The sequence below is a fragment of the Notamacropus eugenii genome, chromosome Y, assembly GCF_028372415.1.
Source record: "Notamacropus eugenii isolate mMacEug1 chromosome Y, mMacEug1.pri_v2, whole genome shotgun sequence".
NCBI classification, from domain to species: Eukaryota; Metazoa; Chordata; class Mammalia; order Diprotodontia; family Macropodidae; genus Notamacropus; species Notamacropus eugenii.
The window spans coordinates 1,280,396-1,305,293 of NC_092880.1; the positions used below are offsets into that span (position 1 = coordinate 1,280,396).

At 35.4% G+C, this 24,898-nt stretch overlaps 1 protein-coding gene across 4 annotated transcripts in view; it reads right to left on the reverse strand.

Moving 5' to 3' along the window:
* Positions 1-1,196: 1,196 nt before the first annotated feature.
* Positions 1,197-24,898, reverse strand: part of LOC140516595 (E3 ubiquitin-protein ligase Mdm2-like) — a 29,322-nt gene continuing 5,620 nt past the window's right edge. For all 4 annotated transcript variants that reach the window (XM_072627560.1, XM_072627559.1, XM_072627562.1 and 1 more), the window contains 8 exons: positions 24,745-24,878; positions 23,589-23,638; positions 19,863-19,930; positions 19,649-19,742; positions 17,751-17,911; positions 7,255-7,398; positions 6,730-6,807; positions 1,197-2,360 (listed from right to left, as the gene is read on the reverse strand). In XM_072627560.1, the coding sequence (XP_072483661.1) occupies positions 1,794-2,360; positions 6,730-6,807; positions 7,255-7,398; positions 17,751-17,911; positions 19,649-19,742; positions 19,863-19,930; positions 23,589-23,638; positions 24,745-24,851 (1,269 nt within the window). In that variant the 5' untranslated portion in view covers positions 24,852-24,878 and the 3' untranslated portion in view covers positions 1,197-1,793. The remainder of the gene's footprint in view (positions 2,361-6,729; positions 6,808-7,254; positions 7,399-17,750; positions 17,912-19,648; positions 19,743-19,862; positions 19,931-23,588; positions 23,639-24,744; positions 24,879-24,898) is intronic.

A 24,898-nucleotide genomic window follows, 5' to 3' on the forward strand; every position in this document is an offset into this window, starting at 1 on the left:
AAAGAAACCAAAAGATTCTTTAAGAACATGCTTTCATTTGTGTAATTCCTGAATTTTTTAAAAAAGTGGACCTGGTTGTTGAAACCAAGACACCTACCTGGGGCCATATGTCCAGGTTAAGATAACATAATGAGTTACATCTGAATTATGTTCAACTTGGTAGAAACAGATTTTCCCAATTCTAATCCTAATTTGAAGTGTGAAAAAGGTCTGGGGTAAGCTATCATTCATCCAAAGGGGCATTGCTACATTGTACTTGAGGCCCTTAAAAAGACCTGCCTGGTATGGTCCTGGTGGCAAAGGAGTATAGAAAGAATTATGATGGCCCCAACGATACCATTTTTAGGGCTGTATGCCAAAGGGATCATACAAATGGAAAAAGGACCCACATGTACAAAAACATTTACAGCAACTTCTTGTGGTGGCAAAGAATTGGAAATTGAGGGGATTGTCATCAATTGGGGAACAGCTGAACAAGCTGTGGTATATGAAAGTAATGGAATACTATTGTGCTATAAAAAAATGAGCACAGGAACTTCAGGAAAACCTGGACTTAAATGAACTGATGCTAAGTGAAGGGAGCAGAACCAGGAGAATATGCTATGTACAGTTACAGTCATATTGTATTTTGACTAACTTTGATAGACTTGGCTAGTCTCAGCAATGCAAGGTTCTAAGACAACTCCAAAAGGCTCATGATGGTAAATGCTCTCCACATCCAGAGATGGAATTAGAGTCTGAATGCATAGTATTTGTTCTGTTTTGTTTCTTCTTTCTCGTGGCTCATTCCATTCATTCTAATTCTTCTTTACCACATGACTAATGTGAAAATGTTTAATATGAATGTATATATAACTTATATCAGATTGCATGCCATCTTGGGGGAGAGGGGAAAATTTAAAACTCAAAAGCTTGTCGAACTGAATGTTGTAAACTACAAATAAATTTTAAAAATTTATAAAAGAACTATGATGGGCTCTAAAAAAGATAAAGCCACCCTTTCTTTTGTATTTATCTATGCAATATAAAAAGATCTCTAAATAACAAATGAAAACTATCAGGTTTTTCCTAGGAGATTTTTCCTAAGATTCTTGGAAGTAAGGACAGATAAAACTTCAAAGAATCAGAAACCTGAACTTATTTGCAACTCAAAAACAATCATTTTCATGAATCATCATCACATTTCACCAACAGTATTCAACTTAAATAATATTTATTAAATTTACTATTTACACAATTTTTTCAAAAAATTTCACACTCTCAAACTAGATAAGGAAATTACTTAACAAAAAGAAAGTCAATCTTCAAAATAACTAGTGATTCTTAACAGATGCAAACAGTAAAGGATCTATAGTTTCAATATAACCCAGTATGAGTGTTTATGACTTACTCTCAAATGATCTGACTTGGCACATAAGTTTTGGGAACCAACTAAAGCACAAAGAGGTTCAATGATTCATCCGGGGTCAAACGAGCTGTAAGTGTCCCATGCAGTATCTCACCCACACTCTATCCACTATACCTGGCTGCCTCTATAAATAATACAAATGAAAACTAATAAAAATGCAAAAATGGAAAAAATAGTAATTAAAATGTTTTTTCCCAAAGGAAGAGAACAAAAAAATTCTTCCAAAAAGTAAATTGCATGAGATTTAACTAATATGGATTAGAAGTCATCCCAGAAAAAAACGTACAAAAATAAAATTTTAAATAAAGTTCACAAGTCGTGTGAACATTCTTTAAGAGTTTCATACACAAGGTTCACATATGGTTCCATTTTTAGTACATCACATTTAGAGAAAATAAGTTAACACAATCATCTGAATTGGCTGCCTACACACTGGACAAGGCTTATTTCTCTTTTTCAGCTTCTTAGCACATGTAAAACATGCCATAAGATGTCCTGTCCTTCCATGAACAATGCATGCATTTTTAGGTCGGCTCTGACAGATGACACAGGGCTCTACTGTACTAGGGGGAAGAATGGATTCCACACTTGCTTCTTTGTCTTGCACTTCTTCCCTCTCAAATTCTCCAGCATCTTCCTGACTACTACAGATGATACTTTTAGATGTCGATGGCTGAGAATAATCCTCACTTTCTTGGGAGTCTGACATCTGTACTATTTTTTCATCACTTTCCTCAACACATGAATCTTGAGAGTCATTCATTTTATTTTTCTTACAATCTGGAACATCAAAGCCCTCTTCCTCCCCTTGCGTGGGGCGTTCTAGTCTGCCTTTATCTGACACGTCACCTTTCCCCTCAGAAAGCCAATTCTCTCGCAAAGCCCAGCATCTATGGCAATGTGGTGGAAGTGGAGGGTTCATTTTATCACAGGAAGTACACTTCCAATAGTCCTGCAATGAAAAAAGAAGTAGAACTAGTTTCAATAGTTCTTAAATAACCAGAAATAACAATGCTAGTCATGCCAATATATTCAGCTTGTTTGTTAAAAATCAGGTTTTGCAATAAAAAGATTTGGTAGCTTATTTTGTAAAACATTTCAAATTCTACCCCATCTTTAACTCTTAGCAACTTCTCCTGAAACCTGAAATTGTGGGTAAGTGGTCTTTTCACCTTTTGGAGATTCTGACGTGAGGCATTCTATTTCTCTTAGTTGTAGACCTTTTTTTAATAGGAATCCATCCTTATCCGTATCTGTCAGGAACCATCTGCTACCATGTCTATTTTGATTGGGTAGTATTCAGAAGAATCTGTTTTAACTATTGCCCCCCCCCTCCCCCTTTTTGTAAAATAGAGAGTAATGCAATTTATAGGAAACTAGCCAACTTACATTTGTAGCCAGTTCCCACCTTACAAATGATTTTTGTTATTTTACAAATCAGGTTTTCTTGAAAGTGAAAATGAATGTCTTCATAGAAATATTGCTAGAAACAGAAGTTAGGTTCCCAGGCCAAACTCAGAAAAGTCTACTTTATAATACAGCCTAATTAATAATACTAGATATTGAGAACACTGAACAATGGAGAGGTGGAAAAGGCTGAGAGGATGGCTGGAATTATGAATGAAAATCATCTAATGGATCCCCCTCTAGTTCTCTTGCCCTGTGGAGAAGGTTAACCCTAGATGAAACCTGTCTTTGACATCTTCATTACCATTGTACTTTCTCTCATTTCTCCCTCTATGTATCCTAATGTGATTCCCCCTTAGCATTTCCTTATATTATCCTCAACTCATATGTGCCCGCCAATGTTCTTCATGTCCCCAAATTACCTATAATCCTTTCACTCTAAACAAAATTCTTCTTTCAAATATCAAGCTGTGTTAGGAAGAAAACCTAAATTAAAAGAAATTAATTCTGAGCCTCAGCAAACCTCCCAGGAGTGATAGCTCCATGTTTTTTCTAAACGCTTGCAAATTCAAACGAATCCCTGGTAGTCATTTCAGGGACAAAGTGAAATGAAAATATTTAGTAAGCATACGTTTGGAAGAGAAAATATTTTGGAATGGGTACAGAGGTTACTAAACAGTCTGTTATCTTTAAGTTTGTCAACTGCTTAGCTCTAGAGAGCTAAACTAGAGAAAGAAGCCATAGTAATTCAGCAGTCTCTCTTCTTAACACTAAGCCTAACTTTTACTTGTTTCTTATGCCTCGAAGATCTATGATTTCACTCATGTGAGCATATTCTCACTGTATTGACGTACATATGCTGCACCTTAGCACAGGGTTTCCGACTTATCACTTCTGGTGATAAACTTCTCTGATCTTGAGAGATCTTGGGTTGATCTTGAGAGAACAGACTAATAGTGCTTCACTTGGCCTAGACTTCTCACCTTGGTAGGAATTTACTAAATTTGCTAAAAAGTCTGAGTCTCACTGGAATAACTTGAAAATTCAGGATTACCTGAATTATATAACAAGACATTAAGCTAGGATTTTAGTGAAGGTCCCTCACTACCATCTTATGAGAAACAATACAGAAAACAAGTTTCAGTAAAAGGCTTTGTCTGCAGGTTTGGTGTTTGTTGAGATGGGGTCAAAGAGAGAAGCAAGAGAGAAACAAAAATCAACCTTCCCTCCTGACTCTTTTGTTTCTGCTAATAATACCAAACTCTCAAAGGAGTGGAACCACCTCTGACTCCCCCCATTTCCTTCTACCCCCAAATTCAGTCATTATAGTCTCCTCATACTTCCTCTGAAACACAACATCCAAAAATTCTTCCCATTCTTATTGCCATTCAGGATCTTTATTATCTAGAGTAATGAAATGATTTAAACGAGCTTTCCACCAATCCATCCTGCACATTAGAGCCAGTGTTTCTCATGTCATTTCCCTATTCAAAAGCATCCAATGGTTTTCACTACCTACAACATAAAAGTCCAGACTCCTCAGCCCACCATTCCAAGGCCTCCACAACAGACAATATTTAAGAAGTGAAGTATTAACAGTGAACACAGCATTGTGCAAGATCCTGAGGAAGGTATGAAGTTGAGAGAAAACATAGCCCTCACAGAGCTATTCTAGTAGAGGCATAAGACATACATACTACTAGAATGCAAAAAAGTACATAAAACACTTGTGTATTAAGGAAAGATTTCATAACCAAGTGCTATGTAAAATTTGAGGGGAGAAAGTCATTGAGGGGAAATTAGAAAAATCTTTATGAATGATGAGCATTCTAAACTGAATTGGAAAGGATAGGTAGAAAGTCAAAAGTGAGGAGGAAGGGAAGGGAAGAGAATAAGCATTTATACAGCACCTACAATACGCCAGGGGCTGTGCTAAGCACTTTACAAATATTATCTCACTTGATCTTCACAACAACTCTGCAAGGTAGGTGCTATTTGTTATCCCTATTTTAGAGTAGGGGAAGACTGAGGCAAGCAAAGATTAGGTGATTTACCCAGGGACACAAACCTAATAAGTGTTTGAGAATGGATTTGAACTCAGTTCCTCCTGACTCTAGTAAACCCTCTATTCACTGAGTCACTTAGCTAGATAGACATGCTAGGTAGAGAAAATGGCTTGAACAAAGGCAATGAGGTACAAGACACATTCAAGAGATACAAAATAATCCAGTTTAGCTGGAGCATTGAGTCCATGAAGGGAAACAGTATGAGGTACAGGTAGAAAAGTAGGGTGATCAGCATATAGATTCATATTCAGCACTTTTTGTGATGGTAAAGCAGAGTGTCCATCAAACGGACAATGACTAAATTGCAGTACATGAATGTAATAGTATAGTGTTACACAATAAGAAATAGTAACTATGAGAATAACTTAGGAACAACTGCATAAAATGATACAAACAGATAAGTAGAACCATACATACAACTACAACAATGTAAATTAAAAGAAAAAAAAAACCTGAACCCTGAGTCACTAACAAACCAATAAGGCTCAGTCTGAAGAGAAGCTGGAGATAAGGGCAGAATGATGCAAACAATGTCAAATGCAGTTATAACTGATGGGTGAAAGCAAAATTCTTGACCAGTCAGGCTTAAAGACCAGAGGAGAGGCATCAAACACAGAGTTCACTGATGCACCACAACACTTCCAAGCACTCCCTGGAACCAGAATAAAATGTGCCTGGGAAATGTTACAAAATAAACAAATACAATAAAACAGAGGTAACATAAGTCAATAAGTAGCCCACAGGGATCTTGATGAAGAAATCGGTGGCCCCTATATTTAGTCTGACACCAATGGACTTTAAAGCACATCATCTCACAAAACCAAGCATGCCCAGTGTCTACAATGCTATCTTATAATATTAAAATGGAAGTCATAAAAGAATGTTAGAAAATAGTTTTCACTAAGTTCTTTTAAAATCATAACGGTATATGTTACTCTTTCTGTTAGGATGAGATAAAACTATTGCTAGATCTACTATGTGACTATGTACTTCAAAATTTTTATATACAGTATGTTATATGAAACAGCTTACTCAACTTGACCTCAACTATATCAATATTATGAAGTCATTTTAATTTTCTAGCTTTTGTCTTCCAACATTACAATGAAATTTAAAGTTTTCTTTTCAAGTCACACAGTATTATGGTGTTCTTACAATTCTCAAATACCTTTGATCTCAAGGATTTGGACATTCCCTCTAACAGAAATGCACATCACAACTCATCCAGGCCTTGCACCACATCCTTCCCTAAGTTCACCATGGGGGGACAATCTTCCTTAGAAGTTGTTTGGCACAAGGATACTGAGTGCTGTGTCATCCCCCTGCCATCCTCTGTCCTCAAAATGTAGCACCCAGGCCACTTTTTTTAACCTTTTTTCTTATTCTACATACAAAGAGAGTATTTAAAGTCAGGTAAACACAGATATCCCTATGGTGTATACCTGATTTTATAATCTTTTCTCTTCTTTAGCATACGAAAATACACTTTACTACTAATCTATTCTTAGAAGGAAAGAATAACTAGCAATATTAACCAAATAAGAAGCTAAAAGAATAGTTTAACAAAATCTTTCTCAACATCAGTTAATTAATGAACAGGAAATCCTAAGTGTGTGGCATAAATGTGAGCATTTAACAAAAAAATATTAATCACATTCCAATAAACAAATATGTAGCAAAAGATGACTGCCTTAAGTCATTAATGTATATTGTAATGTTAAAAATAAAGTAAATTCCACAAATTTTTTTACTTCTTACAAAGTGGATATACTTTTCTAACCCTACTCTAAATTCACATCTCACTGTCATTTGCTTTTGTATCGCAGGAAATCAGAATTTTATACTTACAGCTAAGGATATTTCAGGATCTTCATCAAACGAGTCAGTGTCACTATCCTCTGCCTGATATAAGGTTACCTGGGATATCTAAAACAAGGCCCAACAACTCCATTAATACCAATCTATTACTTCATTTTATCTAAACAAGTTCCCTAGATTTACTAGAAGTGGAGTTTCGAAAATGAAGAGCTGACCCACAAGCAAACAGAAGCACAGCACTGGAGCTGAGCAGAGCCCAGACAGGCTCCGCAACTTGCCAAGGGCAAGTAACTTCACCTTTCTAAACTTCTATCTACAAAATGAGAATGATACTGCTTGTGTTAGCTACCTCTCAGAATTACAAGGTAAACAGACTTTTCTTTCATGCGTGAAGGGTGATGAAGACAAAGATAAAGAAATTTCTGGAATTTTAAATGAACCAATACATTCAAAAATCGGGATTAACATTTCAATTTGCTGTACAGAATGCACTAAAAACAAGGAAAACACTTCACTTATTTCTTAAGCAGGTATGTTAAAAAAAAAAAAACCCACCTCATCATCTTCATCTGTGAGTTCTTGTCCTTCTTCATTGTGGCTATAATCTTCTGAATCAATAGACTCAACTTCAAACTCAACACTGAATTGGTCTGAAACTGAATCATCTGAATTTTCACTTAATACACCAGTATCAATATCCTAAACAAAAGAAAAGGAATTTTAACTCAAGCAAAAAAAAAACGATCCACAATTTCCTAACTGCTCTCCCTTACTTGTCCAATCCCGCCCCCACCTTAAAATCCAATCAGCACATCAAACTAATTCTTCCAAAAAGACTTTGTCATTTCCTTACACAAAATTGGACAAAACCTAGACTCCTTATCCTGACATTCCAGGCCTTCAAAAACGCTAATATTTAAAGCTCTTCTTACACTTGATAACCTCAAAATGAACCATCCTCTCCAGGCAGACTGTCCCTACCTCCAAGCCTTTGCTTTAACCTTTCCTCCTATTTGAAATGTTTCCTTCTTCTCCTCCCCAACCACATCCCACTCCTCCACAGTCCTTGAGGGTCAGCTCAAGTTCCATATTCCTGGAAAACCTTCCCAATCACACATCTGAAAATTATTTGTCTCCTTTGAATTACTGAATTACAGATGTACTATCTAATTGTCCCAAAAGATTATGTATTTGAGGACAAAGACTGTCCTCTATACTTTCTTGCCTCCCCCACAGAACTAGCACATGACTTGTGCACACTTGGGTCTTTAATCTGTTGACTTAGAAACATAAACTTTATACAGTTTAATAAATAGGATTACAGGTTGAATTTGGAGAGGTAAAAGAATGGTCCAATTCACATAATTCTAGCACTTACCAGAGGGCTTGCCCAGAAAATACAAATAACTGGCTATGTAAAATAGTCTAAATTTGAGACTATTTATAAAATATCCTGCTAAAGGTTCTCAATTTTGAGACAACTGCCTTTCCCAGCTATCTCTGAACATTTCAGAAATCAGGAGAAACTAATGTTCATCAGTATTATGTGCCTTATACAAGGTACAGCTTAAAGATGAGTTTTTGGACTCTGAGCCAAAGAGCTATTAAATTTGTTAACCAAGGCAGGTGTGACAAAGACCCTTACTGTGGAATGAGATCTAGTCACATAGCTGAGTGTGAAGAATTGGAAGTCAGAAAAACTGAGTTTGAATCTTAGGTCAGTCATTAACAACCGAGTGACTGTAGGCCAATCACTTAACTGCTTAGGTTTCAGTCTCCTCATCTGGATTATGAGGTCTACTAAAATATTTCTAAGGTCCCTTCTTGCTTCTCAATTCTATCAACTATGAAAAATGCAAGTAACATCTTCTTGAAGAAATCAATGGAAACTATATGACACTCATTAACCACCACAGCTTCCACGGAATTTGAATCTTTGCACAGAAAATGCAAGGATCACACTTAAAGAAAATACTTTAATGAGATGATCAGCCAGTCCCTAGCAGATGCTGCCATATCCCAGAGAAGGCAGAGGTGGAATGGGTAATTGTTTTCAGCATACCACTTCTTTAATCAATCATCCAGATGTGGCCGGAGAGACTCTAGAAGCTTGATTATAATTACATGGCCATATGCTATTAGAAGTCCACATTCTTCATTTGTAACACAGTCTGATTATGGCACCAGCAGCTATACAATTCAATAATATAGCACTGGCACTTATGAAAATAGTACCAAGTTTGTACAGCTCCAGTCCTAAGTGCAGCAGGTGAGGACAGCCAGTTCAGTAGCCAGCATGACTGATGTCACATTTCCCTAGCTTGGGGGAGAATTCCAACCAATGAATTTACCAACCCTCCCTCAAAGAAAGCCTTTCCTTCTTGTCTCTTCTCCCCTCCCCTGCCCTTTTGAATCACTATGATTTGTCTGTTATACAGATGAGTTAGAATTCACTTCTAATTTTTCCCTGACAAAAAGGATTCCAGCCAGGTTACAAATTTTGAGTGTGTAGCCATATAAAGAGAGTTTGAGGAAATAATCTTTTTAAACTTCTTGCATATTGAGAGAATTTTAGCCCTTAGTTAAGAGAATAAAATATTTTAGGCAATTTAATCCTAGCCCCTTTTCTACACTACAAATTTTGGAAGTAGAAATGAAGGTTTAAATGCATAACAAGGAAAGAATGCTGCTATGCTCTAATCTCATTATTTTACTGGAGGGTAAAGGTGAAGATGGGCAGCAAAACATTTGCTATTATTTCCTAAGTTCTTTAAGAAAAAGCAGGAATTAAGAAATGTTAAAGAAGTGCTTCTCAGGAGACTGGCCTGCATATTGGACTTACAGCTGATCGCATGTGAAAGGAAAAAAGGAGTAACCAAACTCAAGGTAGGATGAGTTTGCTGATTCTCCCCAGCTAACATCCACCTTAATAGATCAGCCTAATTAGATACCTACCTTACCAAGGAATGGAAGAAAAACATTTAAGTAATACATAAATGTGTTAAGCTAGAAACTGGATTACTGTACTTCAATTATTGCCAGAATCGTAAGGTGATTCTTAGATGTCAATTTAAAACCATATATTATTTTCTACGCTATCTGAAATGCTGTATCTCAGCTACAAGGTGGGTGCTACATATGTCAATCATACTAAAAGGAATCAACAGTTTCCAAATGTCTCATATATACAAAAATATTGACAACAGTGCTTTTAGTTAGTAACAAAGAACCAGAAGGAAAGAACATCCTTATATCTTTTTATTCAGAGATTTTAAAAAGATAACAATGGTTCACTGAAGAACTGTGTATACCTTTTTAATCTCTGCAGTTTTATAACTGAGCTGAGTATTATTTCTCAAATATTCTTTTGCAACTCAGCTTTTAGAATTTATAAAGCATTTTAAAAGGGAAAGATTCAAAACGACATGCATTCAATTCACTATCTATTTGCAAGCTGGTAGGCATTTCCTATTCCTAATGAAGTATGCTGCCTATGTGACTTTTTTTGGCATAGGACATAAAGGGCAGACTCTCAATCTGGCAAGAAAAAAATTATGCTTTATGTCTAATGCCCAACAAATTGACATCAGTGGGAGAAACTGAAAACATCCACTTTGACATTCTAACTATGAAATATGACTAGAATACATAAAAGAGGTCACAACTACATGGATGAGCAGCTTATGAATAAAAACGCTGGCTGTGTTTGGTTTCATTGTATACTCAAATTATTTCAAAAGATTCTCAAAATCAACATAAGCAAATATACCACCATGAAGATAACTAGCTCATGTCGCAATATCTACTACAGAGAGTAGTAGAGAAATTCTACTGAAGAACTTGACAACGTTCTTCAAGATAAATCAATATAGACTTTGAAATTCAACAACTTCAATACACAAGTGAACACGGGTAGAAAGTGAAAACTACACTGGCAAATATGGCTTATGATCAAAAAACTTAAAAGCCAAAGTGAAAGTAGACTCCTAAAAATTCTCATACAAATCTTAAGTACAGTCGTTTAGAAGAGCTGGAAAGGCACTAAACAGGGCAAGAAACATTAAAAATTTAAATTTGCCATTTTTCAACAGACAGGAAACAAATCACATCAAATCAGCTGTCTGTGGAATCAGTTGACCAGATAGAGCAGAGGCTGAAGTAAGCATCCAAAAAGGATAAAGGTATAGACACGGCATACAATTACAGTAGCTCCTACAAATTCAGAACATATAAAGTAGACTTAAGAAATTGGATATCACCATTTCTAGCCCAATCTCTCATCTCAATTCTGGTCTGTCCTTAATTATATTTTATTAGCATTTAGGTAAAAGGGATAAAATTGCCCTTATTTCATTTTAATCCTATTCCAACCTTAACACACAACAATCGCACTGAACAAACAGGCTCTCTTTAAGTTCTATTAGTTTTCTAAAAATTCCAGTTCCCTCTTCCTCCCCTTTGAGATCAGTATTAAGAGTGCTTACCCTTTCTCCTCTCTTCCTATTCTTTGTTGTTTGTTCTCCATTTTCTTCACCTTTGATGCTTATACTCAATTTCTCTTCTTCCCTCCTCCTCACCCCTCACCCCTAAAATGATCTCCCTAGAGTGATTACATTGAGTTAAACTGTAAAACTCACTTTGGTTTTCATACCTTGACGATGATCTGCCTTCTTGTTGCAAAGCTGCCTTAAGACTGGCTCTCTCCTCCACAAATCCTTGAAATCCCCGTAGACTCAAAATGACCACCTTTTTTGTCTTCAAAAAGATTCTATTAGAAACTTAGCACAAATGGAAAACTAAACTGGATTTGGGATGAAATTTTATAGCTTTAATTTTTTAGAACTAAACTATTTCAGATTCTGTCCTTTTTCTTGTTTTGCTAGAAATGTTATATAATTCAAACTGATGTTTTCTGGTATGAGATGCTTTTCTCAGTGACTTGCAAAATCATCTCTTTATCAGGGCAGTCGTGAAGTCTAACAATGATGTATCTAGGCAAGATTACCTTAGGATTAATTGTTCCATTAACTTATAATCTGTCCCTCATTTTCAATATATTCTCAGATTTCCCTATATAGTTTCCCAGAACGTCATCTTGTTTTCTTCAGCTTCCAGAAACTGAGAATTCTGATATTCTTTTGCCTTGTTCTGGCTTCCAGATACAATTTATCCAACTGTTCTAAATCTTTGTCCAGTTGTGAAATTTTTTGAGCATGTTTCCCTTTCTTGGTTTCTTCAATTTTGTCCTCCAGGGAAATAATTCTATTTTAAACATGTTACCTTTTTCTTCAGATACTTCTAAGCTGTTGTTTCAGAAATCTCAGGAAAGTTCTCATTCAGTTTCTTTTCATTTTATTTCAGCTCCTCCATGGCATTTTTCTTAAATTCATTTCGTCCTTAAATTCCTTTACTACATCCACTGTTCCAATATCCATTGTGTCCTAAAAAGATTAATGCTTCTGTTTTGTATTTTATACATTCTATTTGTCTGGTGTTTATGTCTCTACTCTTATATTCATTTTGATTGTATCAGAACCTTTTCTCATGTTTATTAAGCCTTGAATTTTTCCCCCCAAAATTTTTCTCTTGAAAAATGATAGTGTTTTTCACTCTTTCAGGCATTTATTGACACAATTTTTGGCTCATTTGGGATACTGAGAAGGTTCTCCATGGATCTTTTACTCCTCCATCTTCACAGAAGTTCATTAATCACATTTCTTAAAATTTCAACTCCTGTACAACAGTCATCACAACAAAAGAGTGGGGAAAAAAAGCCCATAAAGTATTTCAACCAGCAAATACTACCTCATTGGCAGGTATATACTACCTCAAATGGCAGCCAAGGGCAATACAAGTTGAATACAAACTCAACTGTAAAACTACAGAAAAATGTTGGAAAACTACAAGCAGTATTACCTCAAAACAATGAAAAGTTGTTAAGAAAACAATCCAACAAAGATGTTGTGAGATCCAGATTAAGCCAGTTCATCCTGAATGAATTTGCAGATAAAACCAGATGGAATCAAACACAAGTAAAATAGCAGAATTGTGAGGATTTTTTATGGTAGTATATCATTCCCATGAAAAAGATATGAAATCATCATATTCAATTCAGGCTTTGTGAAGAAGTGACAATTGTACTTAAGCCACAAGTTGGGAGCCATTAGAAATGGCCAATTAGACACAGAAAAAATCCATGCTACAGGAAACAATTCCTGAAGCACTCAAGGATCAATTAGCAGATAATCAAAAGAGGTGAAGATTCCTAAAAACTGAAAAAGTCACGGATTTTGCTCTTACCCTGCTCCCAAAAAACAAAAAGCAAAAATGGGTAGGGGAGAAAGGAAAGGAGGGAATTGAGAAAACAGCAGCAACTAGCACCCCATTTATTCAAATGGTCACAACAGTCCATGCTCACATCAACAGTAACCTCAACAAAAACCATTTAAGCGTTATTTTCTTAGACAATTTTCTACAAAAGACCACAACTTTACAGTCAACTCTATTGACTCAAAGATACAGAGAACACAATACACCACTATTTATTTTTCACTGATTTTCTTCTTTGGAGAATGGGTCTCCTCAACCAGTCCAAGACGGAGAACATACAGCAGCCACTAAACAAGCCTGATCCAAAACCGACTGTTATGGAAGCTTCACTCTGCTCCGTCTACGACCTGCGCCACTTTGCTCCTCCTTAGGCAGCCTGGTGGTCTTCCACTCCCAAAGGCTGACCACGTTGGTGCTGCACTTAGCACACACCATTAGCTTCAGCCACACTGCAGCTCAGCACTCCCGAAATCAAGGGGATCCATCAACCTACCCCAGTAGCAAGGATTATAGATGTGCATCATCATGCCTGGCTATTATTCAGTGATTTAAAAGAATATGACTCAAAAAACAAAACAAAACAATGGAGACTTGAAGTCTCCTCAGATGTGCATCTGGGAGGCACATATCAAAATCACATAAGACTCACAGCAAACAAGACATCATGAAAAATATACTTTACATCAAGTCTGAATGAAGGATTCCTTATCAATTACAAGCCTATCCAAATGCTTCTAATCAGATGACTGTACTTTTTGCATCATCCCCTGTAACACTACACAAAACTTCAAATAAACTCACAGCATGGTGAGGCTGGTCTCAAAATCCACAATTGGAAAAAAATAGTGCATTAAAATATTGCCTAGATAACGCCCGACGGCAAATCAAATAAGTTTGCCAATGTTTGTAGGATAGGTGTACCAGATGGAGAATGAGCTTGGGCATGAATTGGGTAGGGATGAGACTGGGATGGGTTACATTTGGAAATCAACAGCATGTATTCATTAGTTCTAAATTACCTGATGATGCAAAAGCCTGTTTTAACACCAATCAATCACAGATACCAAATGGTTCTGAATCATAAAACAATGATCATGCATAAGAAGGGAAGTTATCAATGGGAAAATTCATTGTATTCAATAGTTCATAAAAACGAGATGTCTGTAAGATGCTTTGCAAAACTTAAAACACCATGTAAATGCTAGCTGCTATTATCATCATAATCACAAATTATCTAAAGAGCTGTTACCCAATAGTTAAGCAGTCAATATCAAGTTTTCAAAAGAATTACAAACTGTGAACAAGCATACAAAAACATGTTCCAAATCACTATTAATAACAGAAATGCAAAGAAAACTATTCTGCAGTTTCATCTCATACTCAGCAAATCATCATAACAAAAGATGAAAATAGTCAATGCTGGAGGATCTATGAGGAAGACAGCACTGCTGATGGACCTGCAAACTGGTCCAACCATTCTGGAAAACAATGTGGAATAAAATGTAGGAGAAAAATTCTCCTAAATTGTTCATAATCTCTGATTCAGAGATCCCAATGCTTAAGAGTATAGTCCTGGGGGGTGGAGAGGGAGACAAACAGCTCTCACATACACAAAAACAATCATAGCAACACTTTTTGTGGTTTCAAAAACTGGACCCATTTAGCTGAGGAAACAGTTGAACAAACTGTGGTGCATGAACATATAATATATTATTGTAGCATAAAAAACAATAAATATGAGAAATTTAGAGAAAAAACACTAGATAATGAAGAAATGCAGAGTATGAAATAAGTAGAAACAGGAGAATAATAAATTGCTGTGGTCCAGTTGTGTCCTATTCTTCTTCCTGACTCCATTTGGGGTTTTCTTGGCAAAGATACTGAAGTGGTTTGCCATTTTCTTCTCTAGCTCATTTTACAGTTCAGGAAGAAACTGAGGCAAGTAGGGTTAAAATGACTTGCCCAGGGTCACACACCTAGTAAGTGTCTGGGGTCAGATTTGAACTCAGGAAGACGAATCTTCCTAACTCCAGGCCTGGCACCCTACCCACTGTGCCACCTAGCTGCCCAAAAAGCAATATATATAAAAATGATAAAAAACGTAAATTGAAACTACACTAAAATAAAGCCAAACACAAAAAATTTAATGATCAGTATGGGCTCCTCCCCTTCCCAAGGAGAAAATAAATATATTTCTCTTCTTTCTCTGAGAAGATAAGGAACTGTGGGTTTGGAATGATGTAGACTACTGTCAAAAAGTTGCTGACAGTAGTTTTCTTTACCCATTTTTCTTTGTTACAAGGCAGGGCTCATTGTATATATGTTGGGAGGGAAGAGGAGCTATAAACTGAAATGGTGGCAATGTAAAAACATAAAAAATCCATAAAAGTCATTATTCAAAACAATTCAGCTGTACTTCAAGTCAAGGTTTATTTGGTTTATCCCTTTACTAGTGAAAATGGATTCTTCCCTCAGTTGCCATCCCCCTTCTCCAAACAGCCCCCATGTCTCTTTCCCCCAATAATGTTTTGAAGATACCTAGATTAAATCCCTATTTGCCCTAAAAATCAGCCCCCCCCCTTCTCTCAGTTCTGACCCAGGAAGGCTGCCCTACTCCTCCTGTCTTTATTCTCTCCAACCCCTAAATCTAGGAGTAAAAAGGACCTTTGACAGGCTCAGCATACACCAATAATCTACAACCCTTTCCTTTTTCTCACAAGGCCTGCCTCTTGAAGCGAGGGTAGAATTTTGGGATCCAAGTCGGAATGGGTAAATTTTGAGCCCAGCTTCTAATAGTTCAATGAAGGTAGCCTGAGTTTGAACGGAGCAATGAGGGCTCCAAATTCCAACAGATTGATCAAGGCTCTGAGTTCCAATAGACCAGTTGAAGAACAGAAAAATAAGTCATAAAAACTTCCTACTATCAGTGAAAGGAAAAGTATCCAAGGAGAGGTAGCATGGAACTTCTTAACCTTTTTGTATCATGCCCTCCAAACCCTGGCAGTCTACTGAAACCCATGGACCCCTTCTCAAAAGAATGTTTTTAAGTAATTAAGGAAAATGCTAAATTTCATTTGGAAATTAGTGAAAATAAATATGTAATTCTTCCCCCATCTAAGCTCATGGACAACCTGAAATTTATCCATGAATACCAGCTTAAGAATCAGTAGTAGACAGAGTTGGTCTCAGAACTCAGTGTCCCAAGCAATTCCATATGATTTTAAGTTATAGAACAGTTGCTAATCTGTATTAATAGAGGAAGCCTCCTCACCTGGGACTTTACATCAATAAGATCACAGGGTAAGTCTACAAAAAAGAAAAAAAAGACCCAAGTGTCCTGGCACAAGGAGATGATAATTACACTATACTATGACAGACATGTCAGACTATATTGGAACTACTATATCTAGCTCTGGGTATGACATTTTTTGAAGAAATGGTGAAAAGTTAATATTCAACCAGGAGTAGAACTGTAACAGGAGGAGTACTCTAAATCACTGTATTTTTCATTAAAGGAAATAGGAATGTTTAGCCTAGAAAAGATAACATTTTATAGGGGATATGATAATCTTCAAACACATGAAGCATTGTTATGTGAATGCAAGATCATAATTGTTTTGCTTGACCACCTAAGACAAATTGATAAAAAATTACAGAGAGGTCATTTCAGTACAAACTAAGGGAAAAAAAATCTCCTAAAAATGAGAATATTTAAAAGTGAAATGGGCCAACGTAAAAACTAATGGATTTTCTATCAGAGGAAATCTTCACTTAGGCTAAATGATCAATGATTAGGCATACTGGAAACAGGATTCATGATTTGGAAAGGAGTTAGATTAGAGGATCTCTAAATTATTTTTTAACTCTCAGCCTATGGTCCTCTGATAAATAGTATAAAAGACTGTGTCAAGGATATTTATTATAGTTACGCATTGAGATAGCCAGGAAAACAGTTAAAATAATACAGCTAATTTCAAAGATAAAAGACACTGGCCTTCAGCTAGATGGATAAATTGGATAAAGTGGAAACCAAAGCCATGATTGATATCTCCCACCATGCTCAACACACAGTAGGTACTTAATGAAATGTGATAGATTTCAATAAAAACCAACACTGATACTGTCCTACCATACATAATGTCACATCCGTATTTCCTTCCTTCCAGTTAAATCTGCCCTTTTTTACTTCCAAACCTACCACGTCACCTATGTGGTAGGTGTTGAAAATAATGGACAATGACATACTTGCTGGTGGCTGAAACGTATAGGCATTGCCTTAAATTATGATTAAGCTTTCCAAGAAAATATGCAAATTCTAGTAACTGAAGAAACCAGGAAATATACCAGTCATGGTGCTCAGACTCATATGAAGAGCTACAAATATCTAGGTTAATGAAATTTGGGGGGTTCTGCCCTGGCTTTTTTAACTTTTACAATCACTAAAGTAGAATTGCTACAAGTTTCTAAAACCATATAATCTTGATTCTCTTAAGTATCTTTCATCACATTTAATATTAATTTTATCATCAAATCTCTAACTCTCCATCCCCAGACTACATCTAAGTGGATGTTATTACACAGTCGCTCCCCTTAAAGGGAAAATCTTATCACAAATTCAGAAGCCCATACTCCTGTCCTTTGAAAAAGAGCTTCTTTCAAACCCCCTTTACCTACATTTCTGCTGACAAGATAGCTAATCTATTTTAACAAGTAATGATTACCGGACTTGAAGGGATTTCTGTTGAGTCACTGCTACCCCTTCGTTCACAGCATATCTCACTTATGACACACAGGGCACAGCTTTCATCAAATGTAAGGGAAATACTATCTGACTTATGTCGTTTTCTGTGTCTTTCACCAGGCAACTCTTCAGAATTTTCTTCTTTTGGTGAAAAAAAGAAAAAACTGTTAATTTATACAATTATAATAATTCTAGAAAGTGTTCTGTGTACCTTTACATTGACAATTTTTTCACCAAAAAGTTAAAATTATAGACATATGGACTAAAAGGTAACAGTAACATACAAACACGTCTGAAAAGAAACATCTACCAAAACACCTCCAAATGAGTCTTATAAAAGGTTATCAAACATATCATTTTTGCAGACTTGTATCTCCACAAGTAATGATTTATAAAATTCACTAAAGAGATTTTCTTCTTTCAACTCCTCTGTATGTTGATAAATATTGTATTCTAGAATATGAACTTTTATCACTGGCATCTCAAAAAATAAAAAAAAATTATTGCTAAGGTGGCTTTCATCATTTCAACTTCTTCAGAATCCTATTTCTTCAGCAGGATATATCAATATAAGTGAGAGCTACTTTTAAACAAAAGATTACCTCCATGATTTAAAACAGGCCAAGAGAGTTGCCAATGACTGCAATGACTTGTGCGCACAAGACAAACCATTGAGATGTAAAAATGTTAAAATTACTAACATTTATTTATACCTTAAAAAAGCAAAATTAAGCTTTATTAACATTTAATAAACAACTTAGTACCAATATCCTCACTCAGATGGGTCACATATCACGATATGTGAAGTGTTCTAAGGGAACAGTGAGAGATATACCACACAGAAGGGTTGAGATTAGTGCCCTCATTCACTGATTTGCTTTCCCCATTATTACAACAAATTGCAGTTTGTTTTCCTGGCTGAGTGGATTTACAGTATTATCTAGGTTTATCTACACTAACCTTTGCAAAATAGACAAGTGATTTAAAAAGATTTCTGCAAAGAAACTATGGATTGAGGATAACATTAATAATGCGCGAGCACAAATGAACATGAATATGGCAGGGATGTCATTTCTCTTACTCCTTCATCAGCCAAATTACAAAATAAAAATGAGAGTACAATGAACTGTAATTAAATAAGACAGAAAATCAATCAAAATCCTTTGAAATTATTCGTAATCTTTGAAAGATGGATCTCAATCCATTATCATTCATATTTTACCTTGAATTATCAAGATTTTCAAAGATAATAAAGCACATATTCAACTGCTCTCACTCTAAGTATTGCAATTTTATGTACCATTAATAAAAAAAGTTTAACTACTGTCCTTTACCTGTCATACTTTAACTTCTATTTTTGTGTTTTTATAACGTATGTAACATATCAGTGCAATAGTTTCATGTAAGCAATTTATATGACAGTGTACTACACTGAGGGTATATACTCAAATGTTTTTACAGAAGTACAATAACAGAAGTACAAAATCAATAAAGCATAAGTGTTGTATAAGCATATTTGTGATTCAACACATTTCTAATTTTCTCCTTTTACATTTTCTACTCAAAGATATCTTCATTTTTCATTTTCTCAAATGAAAAGTTACCTGCCACTGGGAAAAACTATACTTAAGATGTACTGCAGTAAAAATAAAACATTTTAATGAGAAAAAAATGAGAAAGAATGTAAAGAAAATAATTAGCCAGCCTTAAATAAATGAGCCCATATCATATATCAACAGAGAATGAAAAGAAAGAACAGAGATCCATCCACTTAACAAAGGAAAAAAAATCCTTCAAGCAACCACCATCAATACAAAAGTTAATTTCAAGGGAGAAATGAAACAAAATTTTGAAACTAAGTTAAATATCACCATGTACCTGCTTCACTATGTGTTCTCCTTCTGGATGAGGTAGTTGGTCTAGTATTCAGATTTGGTGATGGTTTCTCTTCCTGCAACTCCTGAATAGACTCCTAAGTATTCAACACAGATGCAAAATAAATACTAAGCTTAAGAATACCAGTCAGCTAGAAGTCAAACAATTTCCAGGGCAAATGAATTACTGTAGTAGAAAATGAAAGGTTAAAGCTCACCTTTTGATCACTTCCGATTTCAAGCTGACAGCTGGCTTCATTTGTTGATGTATCTGGACCAGCAAATTCTTAGGAAAAAATATATAAATTAGGTGTTTAGAAAACACATTGAATTGGGAAATGCAAAACATGAACCTCTTACAAAGTTGAAATTCTTGTCAAATATGCTCCTAAGAGCTGGCACAAATATATTTCTTTAAAATAGCATTTTCCCCCCTAAAAATTGAGAAATTAAAAATTCGATTAAGATTTTGAGTTAAATTTCAGAGGTTGTATGACCATGGAAAAGTTATTTAACCTCTCTAAACTTGTTTCTTCTACTAAATGGGGATAAAAGGATGTAAAGTACCTACCTCACAATGTTGAAAGATTAAATGAGATAATATGAGACACATTTTAAGAGTCAGTCATTATTATTATTAACACAAACATGAAGTGAAACAGCCCACTATGTTCGCATAAATTTACATGTTTTTCTTTGAGAAAACAAGAATATTTAAGAACTCAGAAAATAATATCTGAAGACAACAATCTCTATAGCTCCCTACAAAGGCTTTAAAAATTATTAGAGAAATAAAAACAAGAGAAAAATCATTCCAAATACTAAGTTTTTTAATGCATTAACATATTAAATGTATTTTGGTTTGACAGATGAAAAGTTCTAAAATTTATATTACACAGTGTAATAATTATTTTTGAATTCCTGTATTAGGAGACAGTACCACAAATCTCTATTCTGAGTAACTTTCTTTCAGATAATTGAAACGTGAGGACAGATGGATGGCTACTTTATCTACATACAGGCCATACTGGACCTCTCAGCCATGACAGTAATCAGAGGATATGGGGAGAAAGCTCAGGCTGCAAAGAAGAAAAGTTTGGGAAGATGGAAAGCAGTAGAAGCTCTGGTAAAAGGAGATAGGGGCTGCTGGAGATCCAGGTTGCTTCACAGAAAGAACTTGGAGGTAACAGTCAGGTTCTGACTTACAATAAACCAAAGAGAAGATATAACTGTAAACATTTAGGAAATCACTGATTAAGACTCATATAAATTCAAAATGAATTTAGTAGCTCAAATTTTAATTTTAAAGTAAATTTTCTGATATTTTAGAAACAAGATTAGGCCCAAGCATATGTAACCATCAAGTTTGTTTTGAGTGACAATTTTACTGAAGTTTTTCAAAGCTATGTAAGTAAAAAGACTGTGTTATAAGGAAGGAATGAGGTTAACAGATAAAGTAGTATGGTACAGTGAGAAGAGGGCCAGGTTTCAAGTCAGAGGACTTTGGTACACATACTGATTGTGCTATTGTGACCCTAAGTAAGTTATTGCATTTCCTTGGGCCTGAGTTTCCTGTAAAATGAAAGGCATCTACCATGCCTTTGTGGTCCCTTCTGGTTCTAAGCATACAATCCCATGATCACAGCTTCAGTGAGCTTTTGGTGATAGCTTATATCCTCGTAGAAGAAAGTAGTCTTCTTACTTCCTCTATTTCTAAGCCCTATGGAACTGCATAAACAATCTAGGTCTAGACCTAAAAACTAGTCTGCTTTTAAGAATCTGAAACTGAAAGGAACTCCCTATTTTTTTTTTTAAACTTGAATTCTTTTTTATTAGATTTGCATGAAAGTAGGCAAATACAGTGTGACTAGCCTTTTAGATTGCACTCCCATCTTCAGCCAGCATTTCATTCCCACTTATTTAAGATATTGTACAGAAATCTGAAGGCAACTGTCAGATTTCATATTCTTAATCTTGTGTTCATACCCTGAACATAAATAGGAGAATTTGGAGTCAGAACTTAGAAAGGAATATGAGTTTAGTTTGGAGCATATTGAGTTTGAGATGTCAAAAGAACATTTAAATGGAAAAATTAATATACAATTTTGTCCTTCAGGTAAAATTGTTACTATTACCTCCTCTCTACTCTATAAGGAGGTTGGATACACTGTAGATTAAAGACAGACACTGAGAAGGCTGGAGATAAACTATTCAGTGGTCTCTTACAGCATAATAACTATTTTCACAAGATCCTCTTAGACAAAAGGTATCTTTACCACCCTAACTGGGACTGGCATATAACCAGAGTGACCCTGACAGCATTTCTCCAAATGAAAAAGCTGATGAACCTGCTTCTTGAGAGCCATGATGATTTGTCAGGGAAATACCTCATAGAGATCTTCGAGTATATGTAGAGATTCCTGTCTCCTAGTTTTTGGATTGGCTGTGTACCTAGGAACTCCCTATTTTACACACAAGAGACTCACACAAATTTCACTGGCCAAAAAACATCCTTGCCCTACAAATTAAGATTGATTTCAAGGTAATTTCCACTCCTTATACAAGACTTAAGGAGTTATGTCTAAATTCTGTTTGTTTCACGGAACAGGAAATTCCCTCATCTAGAGATGCCATATGCCCAAGGTTTTATTTAACTTCCATAACTTTTTCTGCCAAATATGACAGCACTCGAGGGTAGCACTTCTAACCTACATGTCCTTCTGAGATGAAAAATGAAATTGATAGTTATAAAGCCACCAATAGCTATTTGGAGAGTTCACTGTAGCTTCTATATTATAGCTACAAAGAATCTGGGAGCAAGGACAACACACAGGCAAATATGTATGCAAAAATCGAACCCAGGAAAACTCTAGTTCCAGGCCAGCCCTAATGAAGTGGGCAGATTCAGTCACAAGTAATCCCTGAGCAACTTATAAGTTTCAAAGGCACAGGCAGCATGGCACAACAGAAAGTACACTGAAACTGGAGTCAGGAAGACCTAAATTTAAATCCTGTTTCTGCCACTCAGTAGAATGCGGTCATGGGCAATCATTAACCCGTCAGACTTCATGGCCAAAGACAGACCCAGGCACATGCAGAGCTACTGTGAGGTTTAAATGAGATAACAATATTTAAAGTGCTTTTTAATCTCAAGCATTATATAAAGATCTCAATTATTATTATCATCTTTGTATTCTCAGAGCCTCTCCCAATGCCCTTTTTTTTTCACACAGTGTGCTTAATATTTGTTCATTTTAATTGAACATAGAATATGTCTTCTCTTGCAGCTGTGTCTTGGGATGACCTGGGAAGAAGCTTTGGTTTCATCTAGATAGGAATTTCAGGTAGAGGCTGGGGAGCAGCTATAAGGCAGAAATTCAGGTTTAGTGATTCCTAATTTCTAGTCAGTGCTAAAAACCAATCTGATTTCCCAGGAAAATCCTGAATTAACAAGGCTATGCTGAAATAGAACCACACACTGGGGACAGAGAAGCAAGTTATCATTTACTCAGACACAATGATCTATGTGGTACTCTGTTAGTATACCAAAAAGATACATACTTATTCAATGGTCTCATCCAGGACCACTGATTATTATACTATTAATGAGGACATAAAATCCACTTTTCAGTGTTCTAAGTTCTAGCTATATTGATTACCTCTACAAACCAAGGACTTCTAAATTACTCAACTTTCAAAATAAATCAATAATTTCCAACTTAAAGAAGGTCATGGTTAATTTTAAATTTACACATAACTGATTTGGAAGCTATAAAATACTACATAAAAAAAGTTTCTTTGTACTGTTCCATGAAATTATTCCATCAAATTATTAAAACTACTACTCCACATAATTAATTCTGCATTTAATGAAAACTAGTTATGAAATGCTAGAATGTAAACAATTCAAAAAATACTTTGGAATTCTTTCAAAATCAACTTACCTTGTTGATTGACTACTATCAAGTTTCTAGAAATCATTGCATACAATCTCCTGGTGGGGGTGGGAGAGAGATAAAAAAATATGTCTGTGATGAAAAATCTGCATAGTGGTTGAATTCAAATTAATATAATCCAAGATTTAAATAGTTTCAAACGGAATCAACATATTAGGGCCGATAGAGCACGCAAGTGACAGAGTTCAATGCTCTCTTAATAAAGAACTGACCTCTCTTAATTAGTACTAAAGTAAGCCAACAAAGAAGACAATTTTATGAGTCCTAAGGATTTAGAGAACTATATCCTTCTTAGTACTATTTCTTCTCGATTTGTCAAAACAAGGAAAAAAACATAATCTTTCTCACAGAGAAGAATCCAACCTACAAAGGAATTGTATTCATTTCTATTTTATCATTCACATTAGGCTAATCACTTGATGTTCTTGTTTTATTAGTTTAACATCTACAAAAGAACCAAGGATCACTTAAGTAACTAGGCACATGTAAAGAACAGTTGGTGACTACCATGCATGTCATTATTACATATTTTCTAGTTCCCAAAAGAGAAGGAAAATTAGCATTACCAGCTAGTTGCCTGCTAAAATGTTTCTATTTACTTCCATTTTCCTAATCAGTAATTTTCTTGAATGTTCAACCTCCTTCTATATATGAAACTTCTGGTCAGAAATCACTTAAAAATTGAACTGTACACAACAGCAGCTACAGCATCAAACATTACCTAACATGAATATATCAGAAATCATGTACAAACAAGATAATGAATTTCAACTCTACAAGAAAACACTGGCTCTAAGTTACATTTAGATGTCAAAACAAAAGTTTCACAGCAGCATGTCAAAACGGGAAATAGGCATTTTCAAAAGTAGTTGAGATGTAAGCTATTTACAGACTTAGTGATCAGTAACCTGTTATGGTACAGACAGGATAATGCATTTGGAGAAAACAAAAATGCAGAGCTGAAGAATTAAATTTCAAGAGTTTTCATAAGAATACAAGTTTCTAAGACTATCTCATGACGTTTAGCATGACATATAATTATAGAAAATCTTTCACTAAACAAAGATGATCCTACAGGTTAAAAAAAGAAACAAACCTGAAGTCATAACGGGATTTCTAAACGAAGTCAACAGAAACAGCTTACCTATGCTCTTTCACAGAAAAGCTTGGTACCCCAAACAGATCTCCAAGAAGGTCATCTGAACAATAGACAATGTGCTGTTGCTTTTTATCATATAATTGTTTTGACATAATATACTGGCCAAGGTAGAATAAAACCTGAAACAGAAATGAAATCT